The sequence below is a fragment of the Misgurnus anguillicaudatus genome, chromosome 3, assembly GCF_027580225.2.
Source record: "Misgurnus anguillicaudatus chromosome 3, ASM2758022v2, whole genome shotgun sequence".
Lineage (NCBI taxonomy): Eukaryota > Metazoa > Chordata > Actinopteri > Cypriniformes > Cobitidae > Misgurnus > Misgurnus anguillicaudatus.
In genome coordinates, this window is record NC_073339.2 from 33341806 (window position 1) to 33354411 (window position 12606).

At 36.7% G+C, this 12606-nt stretch overlaps 1 protein-coding gene across 1 annotated transcript in view; it reads right to left on the bottom strand.

Annotated features, from left to right (window-relative positions):
- The window catches only part of ptprdb (protein tyrosine phosphatase receptor type Db), a 131194-nt gene that overhangs the window by 25384 nt on the left and 93204 nt on the right, over positions 1-12606 (bottom strand). The window contains exons 21-30 of the mRNA XM_055205561.2: positions 12286-12383; positions 10843-11099; positions 10523-10616; positions 10163-10372; positions 7475-7635; positions 7020-7031; positions 6795-6910; positions 2107-2204; positions 1802-1925; positions 151-326 (exon numbers count right to left, since the gene is read on the bottom strand). Coding sequence (XP_055061536.2) covers positions 151-326; positions 1802-1925; positions 2107-2204; positions 6795-6910; positions 7020-7031; positions 7475-7635; positions 10163-10372; positions 10523-10616; positions 10843-11099; positions 12286-12383 — 1346 coding nt within the window. The remainder of the gene's footprint in view (positions 1-150; positions 327-1801; positions 1926-2106; positions 2205-6794; positions 6911-7019; positions 7032-7474; positions 7636-10162; positions 10373-10522; positions 10617-10842; positions 11100-12285; positions 12384-12606) is intronic.

Below are 12606 nucleotides of genomic sequence, written 5' to 3' on the forward strand. Positions count from 1 at the left end.
GCAGGTTTGAGTAAATAATGACAGAAGTAAACTATCCCTTTATGGTGCTTATGATACAAATGTTGGGGTTGTCTAGAAATGTTTGTAATTTGGTTATACGACTCCAAGTGTGTCTGCTTGTACTGTATGTGAATGATTTAGTGCTCTCACCCTCGACTTCTCCTCAAGTTTGGTGATCATGATGATATTTGATGTGTGTTGTTCCCAGACCATTCTCCAAAAGTCACTGAACGTGTCTGGCATGGGTCCCTGGGTGGCAATGTACGCTCCCTGACGCCGGTATCCGTCTATGTAGTTGGCATTAATGTAGTCACTACCAGGAACACCTGCTTAACCAGATGGAATGGCAAAGAAACTTAAAACAAACAACTTTAAAGGTATAGTTTACACACACACACACAAAACAAGAAAATTCAGTCATCATTTACTCACTCTCATTTTGTTACAAACCTGTATACATTTCTTTGTTCTAATAAACACAAACGGATCGAAGGCCCCATTGACTTCCATACACTGAAAAAAAATGATTCATTTAATTTACTATTCAATTCAATTTATTTAAGCTACATTTAAACAATTTTTTTTTCTAATTTTTTGTTTAAATGTAGCTTAAATAAATTGATTGTGACCATTTACCTTAAAAAAATGAGTAAATTGAATGAATAATTTTTTTCAGTGTAGGAAAAAAGAATACTATGGAAGTCAATTAGGTCTTTGATTGGTTTGGTTTGTAACAACATTCGAGTGAGTAAATGAAGACATTTTTGGGTGAACTTTACCTTTAAAATCCTATAGGTCCGTAAAGAAACACGCCGACTTTTTGGGACTTTAGCTTATTTACCGTATCTCCCAGAGTTAGATAAGTCCATACATACCCTTCAAATCCCCGTGCGTCCCGCAACTCTGTGTGACGCACCCACTGCCAGCCCAGCCCAACACAAAGACCGGAAGCAAATGGCTCCAGCCAGCATACCGCCCCAACATGTGACAAAATAACGCTTACATTTTCCTATGTATAAGTTGTGATTTGTATAGCCACAGCGTGTACAAATAACAAGGTCATATGAAAAGCGAAGCACTGTTACTTGGCTGGAGTGATTAGCGCAACACTTGCGCAAACTCTCTACTCCTCACCTTTTACCTGGTTATTTGTACATGTGGTGACTATACATATCACAACATATAAATAGGAAAATGCTGGCATTATTTTGTCACTTATTGCGAGCAGTATGCTAGCTGGAGCCATTTACTTCCAGTCTTTGTGCTAAGCTAGGCTAGCAGTGGGTGCATCAAACAGAGTAATGGCATGCACAAAAATAAAAATTGCACGCACAGACTTATCTAACTGGGGGGGATAAGGTAAATAAGTCCCAAAAAGTTTGTGTTCCTATGGGGTACCCCTAAAGATACGGTTAAATGTTTTATACCCCTAACATTTAGGCTAACTGGTACTAATTTATCCTTAAAGATACACAATAGGTCCTTAGGGTATAATATTGTACCCCAAAAGCTACAACATTTGAATGTGTTGTATAGCCATAAAGGTAGAAAAAGTAACATTTGAGGGTAACACCCCATCATCTCACAGCCTCTAAAAATATGCAAATCTAACATTGTCATTAAATATTTAATAAAAGAAAGATTGGAAACGATGTCCAAATAGTTACAATGTGCAACTCACACCTAGAATAATCCTTGCACATTGTACACAAGTCTTATTATTCTAGGATGAAATGATTGTACTTTCTAAAAATACACGCAGCAACTGAAATATTTAGATACAGAGCACACACAATCTCACCGTCATTGTTGGAGAGTAATACTCTGGTGTGATCGTAGGCGATGACGTTGGCGTATCTGTTCTTTGGCTTGTTTATTTCGAGGTTAGAATGTTCCCATGAGAACTGTTGGCCTGGATCAATAGACTACAAAACGAGAGACACGCGCCATGAATTCCACATTACACCAGGCTTGCAACACATTTTTCACAACACACACAAAAGATCAAAGCACACTAATGTATGCTAAAAGACACATTATGAATCTGCCAGTGTGCTTTTTAATGAACACCCTGAGGCGCACGCGTGTCTGTGTGTGTGATCTGACCTCGTACTCTTGAGAAAACCTCAGGTTGTCGTTGGCTTTCATCCTCTCTATGTGTCCTGGCAGTTCTGAGATGGATACTGGAGGGTGGCTGGTCATGCCTGTCAATCACAGCATCACAAAGACATGCAGATGAGTGGAGTTTAACCAGAATCTATAGACTCTGCTGCACGTCGCTGGATGGATTTAGTGCTGTGAGCAGTATGAGGGAGTGTTAGTCATGTCATCAAGATTTTATGTCTGTGTCTGTACAGTATATGTGTACACTGTAAAATAAAAGTTGGTTCAACTTAGCAAAAAGTTGGTTTAAATAAAAGTAAGTTACCTGGTTGCCTTAAAATTTTAAGTTAAAGGAACTGAATAGACATGAACCCCTCGTTCATACGTTAATCGCTGTGTGTCGCCCGTCTCTTTCAAGGCGTTTCTAAATCCGCTTGTAATAAACAAATAAGTACCATCCACGCCAGTAACTGACGAGAGAAGGATGACGTGAACCCCACTGCTTCGTTCTCATTGGTAGTCGCTCCCGAAATTCGCTCGACATTTGCATAAAGTTAAACTTTTCTTTACTTTCTCGCGTCGCTGGACACGCCCATACGGTCGCCAACAGTCACTTTCGCCTGTGTCGCCGGAAGTCGCCCGTTTTCCTTTGAAACGAATGAGATCGCGTCGCTCTGCTACTGCTGGTCGCTGGCTGTCTGAATGGGGCGTAAGAAATAATTTTCAATTCAAATACTTACATCACTCACTTACATCGCCAGGATATTGTCATTTAAAAAGTGGAGTTGCAGCCCTCAACTGATGTTTATATGTTGTTATGTTGTTTATTGGCCACCAGTTGAGTGATTGCAGTACCAGTTTTTTTCCTACATACTGTTTCTTTAATTCAACTTAAAGATATGAGTTAACACAACCCTTTTTTGTAACACTTTACTTGAAGGGGTGTTCATAAGACATCTTCTTAATCATGACATGCCATGTGTCCTGAACGATGCGCCCCTTATGCACATTTATGACTGTCATTAAGTGTCATTTGTTCAATTGTGTCATTTTTAGTGCAAAGATGACATTGTTTGAATTGTCTTTGTTATGGCAACTTGACATAAACCAATACATCATAACTTGTCATAAATCTGTCATAAACATGACATAGCAGAATAATTATGAAACTTAAGAAACTAGCTAGCTTTATGGGTTAACATTACATTAAACTGTCATTTAAATGTCATTAAGTGTTAACATGTCAAATAATTCTAAATACCTTAACAAAATGCAACATTATGTATGTACACAATACATACAAAACTGACAACTAACAGAACTTGGTCTTCCTCACACAGAGAGTTCTGAAATTTTCTGACATAGAAGAAAAAATTTACAAAACATTTAATTATTTAATTAATTAATTTTAATGTAATTAAAACATTTTTTTTACAGTGATATGGACCCAGCGCTGCATGACTTGTACTGTTTTTATTTTATTTTAGGTGAATCGGTCTCCAAATGTAATAAAATATAATTTTTTCAATTTTAAATCTTATTGTTATTATTATTATTAAATTATTGCTTTTATTTGTTAAACACATGGAAACTTAAAAAAAAAAAAACACTATGAACTGAAGAATATTCATGATGTTGTTATAAAACTATTTGACAGTTATGAGTATTAAAAATTAATGACATTTTAATGATAAATTATATTTGTACCACTGTAGTTGAGGTCAAGAAAAATATTCGCAATGCTTTTAAAAAACTATATGACATTTTAATATGACATTGTATTAACACTTAATGAGATCTTAATAACAAATTCAATTTGTATCACTGATAAAAAGTGGTCAGTTATGTTGTATTGGTAATGTCAAATTGTCATGACAAGTTATGATGTATTAGTTAATGTCAAGTTGTCATAACAAAGACATCTCAACCAATGTCATCTTTGCATTAAAAATGACATAATTGAACCAATGACACTCAATGACAGTTGTCATAAACGTTAGGGCTCGGCAAAAAAAAAAAGATTTTCCGATTAATCGTTGTTGTTGTTTTTACCGTGGTCGATTCAAAATTGATTCTCATAGAGCAGAATCGATTTTTTTCTTTCATATTTATTTCTGCAAACATTGAACGTAACATTAACGTTAATCTAATTACTATTCTTCTTCACTAGATGTCACCCTCTTTTTTGCCTTGCGCGATGTTACCAAGGAGCGAGAGGCGAGCCTGTCATTCATTCATTCAGTGCTAAAAAATGGCGGTTTCAGGTGCTTCATCGCTGTTGATGCCACCTTCACATAAAAGTCAGAAGTATGGAAGCATTTTAGATTTCGCAAGCAAGACGACGACGATAGTGTTTAGGCTTTTAATTTCTTTTTATTAATTACTCACTTGTAAACTGCTGTTCACTGTTCTTTTTTATTAATATATTTGTATTAAATCTATATTTATTGAGTTGAATCGAGAATCGAGTATAAAAACCTACCCGAGAACCGAAATCAAAAATTGAACCGAGAATCGAAATCAAATAGATTTCATAGCTTCTGAATCGAAATTGACATGATCTGGAACATCTGAATCGATACCCACCCCTAATAAACGTGCATAAAATCTCCTTCATGTTTTATAGCACGTGTCATGTCATGATTATGAAGGTGTCATGTCAGTCTTATGGACACCCCCTCAAGTAAAGTGTTACTCAATTGGTACACATTTTTGAGTCAACTAATATTTTTAACTGAAATAAGCTCAAAATGTTTTTCTCTGCCATTGACGAGTTATCTCTGTAATTTAGAGAAAACGCTTCCCTGCTAATGACGCGTTTTTACGGCAATCTAATATCCACTAGGTGGCGCTTTTACCCAACTTATAAAACACTTAAGCACCCACTGATTAAAAAATATTAAAAACTATGTTTTGATCATTGTTCTGAATCTGAAAACAAAAAGTCCTTTACAAAAATGCAATTATATCTTATAGCTTAAAGCTTTTTGCTCAAAATGTGGTGTTTTTGAAGAAACCTACCCATATTTGAGAGGTGATAAAAGGAGAACAAATAAAGATAAGATGAAACTTTTTTCTGTTTGTTTGTTTGTTTGAAAGCAGAGAATGTTCTTTCATTTCATTTATTGTATGTTTATTCATTTAAAGAAGGCATACTCTGAAAGGTATTAAACTGGCTGGAAACTTTTTTTAAAGCAACACCAAAGAGTTTTTTTTTACCTTAAAATAAAGTTTCCAAAATAGTTTCAGTGGTTCATCCACTCAAAACAGGGTGAACGGCACTTTCACATTCGCTTTGCAGCCCTCTATCGGCCAAAACCGCCCTAAAGCAGTTTCCAAACGTCGGGTAGTGGTCCTGTAGTTTGAGTGAAAACTACAAAAACTTGCTTTACGGCAGACCTACAATCCAATCAGAGCCAGCTATGCTGCAGTATTTACGACACTGGTAATGAACAATTACGCTTTTAACCTGTAGGGGGAGCAAAGAGCAATAAGTCTTTAGTGTTGCTTTAAATGCTAGTAGGGAAAGAATTAAGGCAACCAGGTAACTTGAACCAACAAATCTTTTTTACAGTGTAGTATAGACGTCAAATCTGTTAAAAACTCTCATTAGTGATGTCATCAAGAATCAAATATATTCATACATCAAAGTATATTCATACATGTTTTGCTTATCATTCCTGTAGGGTTTGGGTTTTAGTTTGTCTAAAAGATAATTGTAATTCAAAATAGCGTTCACTGTTAATTGTGATGCGTTAGATGTCTAATGCGTTTTCTCTGGCTTGTTATTTAAGCTGAATGATAACAACTTTTTATCCCTGATGTGTAAACTCATACAACTTTGCATTCGGGAAGGTTCTGTTGCCGCGTGTGCAGTTTTTGGGATGGATAGGATGTACGGTCGCCTAGCAACTATAGTCATACCGGCACCCCACCACCCTGTCTGAGCTAAAGATTAAACATTTCACACAAGAGTTCTCCCCATGGGGAACAAATCCGCTGTGAACATTGAGTATTTTACATTTTGGGCGAAACCTTAAATCTTCTCGCCGCTCGTCTGATGGGATTTTTTACAGTACGTGTCATCTTTAGACTTGGCTAATATAAGCTGGCAAAACTGAAATGAGATTTGTTCAGTTGTCATTTATCTAGAAATTAAAATGTAGGACTGTCAATGCTACTCCATAGACTCCAACGTGCTTTATACCTTTTGAAGACATCTGATCCCTAAAGAAAATGACATCCTTTGGAATAAATGATGGCTGTACTGTCATACCAAAGTTTAAACAATGAAGTAAAAAGTATTAGGCAAGATGAATACACTGCAGTAAGCATTAAAGCAAACTCCTATTACGGGATAACAGAACAAAGAAATGTATACAGGTTTGGATTAACTTTAGGGTAAGTAAATCATTTTTGGGTGTTAGTTAAATGAGTATAAGATGCACATGCCAGTTACCGCGTATGTTACTGCATATGTGTGAATGGGAGAATAAAGCATTCAATGCAAACTCCATAAACCAAAACTAACTTGATAACCGACGATAACCGATGATAGATGCACGTAAACCTAAAAAAGAAAGAACATTGCATTGATACGGACTGTGTGGATTGACGTAAACTGGATTTTGCAGGAATTCTGTGCCCGTGCTATTTTGTCTGTGACACGTCTTTGTCTTTAGGTGTATTACCGGCCGTGGGGAAGTTGATTCGACGCAGCTCCACTGGGTCAGATGGATGCTGGGAACTCATGGCTTTACTGTTGCTGGGAAAGCTGCACTTCCTGCCCTCTAGCTCCGCCCGCTTCCTGTAACATCACACACACAGAAGCATTAAAGCGACTCTCACTTAGCAGGAAATAGTTTATATTGCATTTCAGATGTAATTGCATTTTCAAAGAAACATAATACACCAACCTGTCTGGTTTGCTGGTTTGTGTTCAGATACAGCAAGGGGGAGAAAGAATTAGGAAGATAAAAACAGCTTTTAAAGAAGTTAAATATAAAAGCAGTCTATCATTATTTATTTATCCTCTTATTGGGTTCCCACACTCTTGATCAATGAATTTAAAATCATTCAAAGTCAGACTGATTTGATTAATGACTCATTCAGAGCGAGTTCAAAAATTTCATTGAAAAGAATCCTCTGAAAAGAACAATCGATTTACAAATCAAATTGATTTCGGTAACGTTCCTTCGTTCCTGAATTTCTATTTTTTCTAGGAACCCTGTTAATATGGCTTCATTTCTTCACTCGCTCTCATTCAATGTTCTTCTCCATTTCTTCCTGTCTGCCAGCTGATGTAATTTAAACTCCATTCACATCTTTACATCCTCAATCACTTTCCCGCCCGATTCACATCCTCCCTCACCTCTTAAAGAGAAGAATGAGGATGACGATGCTGATGATAAAGATGACGGCCAGCACCGGCCCCACAACCCACAGAAGCCCCTCCTCCTCGTCTACGATTGGCTGCGGTTCAACGTCTGAGAACAGCACGGCATCGGAGAATGGACTTGTGGAGTATACAGTCTGTCAATTAAAAATTAATGGATTATAAAAATATGAAAAAACAAACAATAAACTGTACTTTTGACTGATGTCTTCAGTAACCAAACTCAAACACTCTTACTCTGTGTTACTCTCTTGTATCACTCTGCGGTTTCTGTCTTCTCAGATAATAAAATAATGTAACTCGAATCAATATTTCATGTGGATTTATTTATTTATTTGGTAAGTAGCTGTGTAATAAAAGAGATGATGTGCAGTCAGACAGTCTTTAACACAAAATAAACTCTTACAGGGTGATAAAAAACACAACATTATTTCCCATTAATATTATTACATAATACAGCTTCATTAAAAATAAATAAAAGATTTCTTTGACTTTTTGTATCATCTTTGCTTTTTAATAATACCCATTGACCCACTTCAGATGGCAGCAACTACATCTTAAAGTATAATAAAGTAAAATGTGACCCCAATCATAAGGATAGACTTTTTGAAATTGAGATTTATATATCATCTGAAAGCCAAATTAATAAGCTTTCAATTAATGTATGGTTTGTTTGGATAGGACCGAGATCCAACTATTTAAAAATCTGGAATCTGAGGGTGGAAAAAAATCTAAATATTGAGAAAATCTTCAAAAGTTGTCTAATTGAAGTCCTTACTAACACATATTACTACTAATAAATAAATGTTAGATATATTTGAAGTAGGAAATTTACAAAATATCTTCATGTAACATGATCTTATGTAATCCTTAATATCTTTACTTAAAACCTGATAATTTTGACCCATACATGTATTGGCTATTTTTAAAAATATACCTGTGTGACTAATTAGGGTCAATGACGTGACATTAATTATTTTGTGTCCGTATGGTTTAATTAAATTTAAAAGGGTTAAAATTTCAAAATAAATTTACAGATTACTGGCATACATTCTCTTTTTTGAGGACCAAGTCTAAAATTTCTGGTTTTATTTCATTTTGAAAGAATATTTGGGAGAAAAATTCAAAAATGCCAATGTGGTGTAAATGGTCTGTGTCAATTGGTAACTAGTATTTTTTTAATGAAAATATAAATATATTCATAAATAATGTGGAATAAAATATAATCATTAGTTTAGAGCTGTTTTCAGCATATGTCAGGACAAATATTACAAAAACGCATTAAAATTTACATTTAGAAACAACTAATAAAATTATCTTTTAAAATTATTATTATTTTTTATAATTATGCTTACATGCCCTCAAGGTGAATAAAATATATAATATTTCTCGTTCTTTAGCGCAATTGGCGGTTACACCATTTGACATTTTCCTTAAGTCTTAACTGCATAAAAATGGTGCAAATGTAATTTTTTATTGCATAAAATTAACATAAATACACTATGTGCATTGAAATAAACCTGATGCGTGCTTTTATTTTTTAATTTCTCATCTTGCAAAACCGTTTTTTGTCACTGACCCATTACTGGGTTTGTGGTCCAGGGTCACAAATGGCAAAATATGATATAAATCTTGAATATAGTCATGGCTTAAAGGGTGGAAGGCTTTGTTTTTACAACAAAGCATTTATTTTCAAACAATTGCATAAATATAGAATAAATTAAGATATTTTTAAATTTCAATAAAATAAAAAATTTGTGTAATTTTACACAATTTTCTTTCTGGGATTTTTTTCTGAGAAAGCAAAGAATTAGTTTTAAATCTTGTTCAATGTCATTTACTATGACACTTCCCCCTTATTATAAAAAATTATAGTCTTTCTATAAGTGGCGACTCGTGACTGCTCATTCAAGGGGCGCAAATTCCGAGTGTCATGTGTGTTGGATTTAAAAGAGGAACTATATTTTATGGCGTAATAGCACTTTTGGGAGTACTTCGACTCGGCGCAGTAACACCCTCCCTCTCCCATTATGAGAGTAAGAAGGGGAGCGGACTTTTCAGGCGAGTCGAAGTACTCCCAAAAGTGCTATTACGCCATAAAATATAGTTCCTCTTTTAAATCCGCTTAGAAAAGCGCTACGTTTTATTTTGTACCACCAAACTAAACTTGCTCGTATAACTGCTCGTCTTAAATAGGAAAAACGTTGATGTGTTTGGTCACTTCTAACTTTATCTCTAAATGGTACCATTGAATGAATGGGGCCAAGCCAAATGCCATCGAAGCGTCACAGCGCGCCCCAGCACCCACGTGCACGCACACAGATGATAGAGGGATGTATTAACAATTCTTAGTTAAGGTAATAACATATTTTAATATTGAAAATGAGTAGACTATTCCTTTAACAGTAAACTCTGATTATGCATGAGATTATACGAGTATCTAGCAAAAGTGAGCCTCTCTTTTATCATAAATGCTTTAGACACATCTGCAGCAGGCACTTATTTTGACAAGACACATGATGCACATACACGCACTCGACGCGCAGAACACATATTTTGAAACAAGGAACCACACACATGACGGGCTAAATACATCTTGTGATAAACTTGACATCGAAAAAAAAGTGATTATTTCCTTATCATTAATTTAAAAACAATACTCACATTCTGGCCCAGTTCGAGTATAGCCAGCACGAAGCAGACGTACTCCTGTCCATTGAGAAGCGGTCGGTTCAGAAAAGTGCCATACACACGTCCGTCTCCAAGTTTAAATTCAGCCGGCAGATTCTGGAAATAAGCACTGATGTACGGCTTCGCCTCCGCCTGCCTCCGCAGACGCACAGAGCGACCGGTGCCATTAATCTCTCTCAGCAGCTGAAGAAACCAGCATCAAGCACATGACATGTGTCAAAATAACCAGAACTGGCATATGCTGATCCCATATACTGAAACTGTACACGATGCTTAAAAAGAAAACAACTTTTGTCAAAAATGACAATGAGTTGTTTAAACAAAATGTTGTACCTCATCAATGTTCATCTCATCTGGATCGCTCCAGGCATTCTGGAAGTTTCCTCCTCTTTGTCTCTTCAGAGGAACAACCACAACGTAGAACCCCCTTATGAGAAAACATGACATTATATTATTATATCTTAAAGAAATATCATGGTTGTTTTTCATCCAAAAATCATAATGAAAAATAAGAAAGAGTCTTAAGAAAGAGAAAAATTTAACTTGGATTAAGCCTATGTCATTGGTTCCATGGCCAGTTATCATATGCTTGCTTACATATTTCGGTGGCCTATTCCTTATACTATTTTTGGATCCATTTTCATTTTGCTAACCTGACATTAGCCGGTCCCTGGACAGCAGGCAGTTGCAGAGTAGCAACACTCTGAGAGCTGGTTTTGTCTAGCAGCAGGGGTTTCCTGGTCAGCAGATTTGGAGCGGTCATTGCGTCCGCACGATGCTGCAGGCCTCCAGTGCCGTCAGCTTTACTTGTTAACAGGAAGGTGTATAGAGACTGAGGCTTTAACTTAGTAATCAACTTCAGCCCGAGCCGCCCATCCACCTCCATGCTCTCACTTTCACCATAAGAGATCTGAGACGAAAAATTTTCAGTAAACTAAAAATACACACATGCTCAGACAAGACTGTCAGCATATTGTGACACACAGATACGCACTTGACAAGAGCAGACATAGAGTTCACACACCTCAGACACATGTTAACATTCAAATGCTGGCACGCTTATGCAAACTCTGTCATGTAATTTAGCTCGGCATGTAAGAGTACTGCCCAATATTTATGGTATATGGTATACTCATGTTTATTTAGCTACCAGTAAATATGTAAGCAATAAGGTACGAGAGGCTGTGCTGTATCGTGAATAAGTAACGGCTGAAGGGCGTTGTTAGGCACGACCCCTTCAGCCGTCACTTATTCACGATACAGCACTTGCCTCAAGTGCCTTATTGCTTTTATAAAACGGTTACCACGCAATTAAAGTAAAAAAAATATTAGTGCAACTTTCATGAAGTTAAATCAATAAAAAGAATTCCTTCCGCTAGAAAAAATAGTCCCTGACCATGAACAAAAATGTGTTCCAATGTGTAATATGCATGAAAGCTCAAATAAAAACAACAAACCGATACGTGTGGTTGCTAAGGGTGTTGCTAAGGGCGCAATGATCAACAGAACCGTTGGGTGAAGCGGTCACGGCGCATTCACACGGGGCGTCAGCGTTAACGCTTCCCATTCACTTTTAATGGGTGACGTCATGCGTTGCCGAACTGAATTGTGGATCCGTCGGCGCCGCGTCAGTGCCGTTGCTCGCGGCAGAAGTTGAACATTTCTCAACTTTTCAAGCGGCAACGCGTGCGTCAGCCAATCAGATCGCCTTATGCAAATAACCTAGGCAGAGGCAGCCAATTACGTTTATGGAAGAACAGAGCATGTGTAGCGGCCACTGTGATTGGCTGTTGGCCATGCTTCAGACAAGCCTTCCGTTAAGCGTTAACGCTGACGCCCCGTGTGAATGCGCCGTCATAGCCGTGTTTTATCATGAATAAAGCACACCTATTGACCAATCAGAATCAAGGATTGGAACTAACCGTTTTATAAAGCTAAATAAACAGTAAACAGGAAATGAGAGCGGTCGTTGTTTTCATATATGAAGCTTATTATAATCACAATTTTGTTATGGCCCCCACAGTAGATGTGATTTTAGGTTTTGTATCCTTGTCATGGACACACACATAGACAGTAAAGTGTGTTGAAGTTCTTACAATGAGAGGCTGTGCTTTATTGCTGGTGGTACGAGACTCCCAGGTCAGCAGAACTGAACTCTTCATGGCGGATTTCACTCTGAAGTTTACTGCGAACACTAATAAAGCCAGAAAACAGGAGTCATACATTATTACATCTATTCACCTGAGCAGAACCTCCAAACACAAGCATTCATAAAGCAAGCAAATAATTTCATTTATATGCTTTGCTAGAAATATTTATCACAACATGCAGATTATTTTCTGTAAAGCAATTGTTCAGGTTTCGGAGTACTATGAAAATAAAACAAAAAATGTGAATCACCCAGTGGCGGCTCGTGA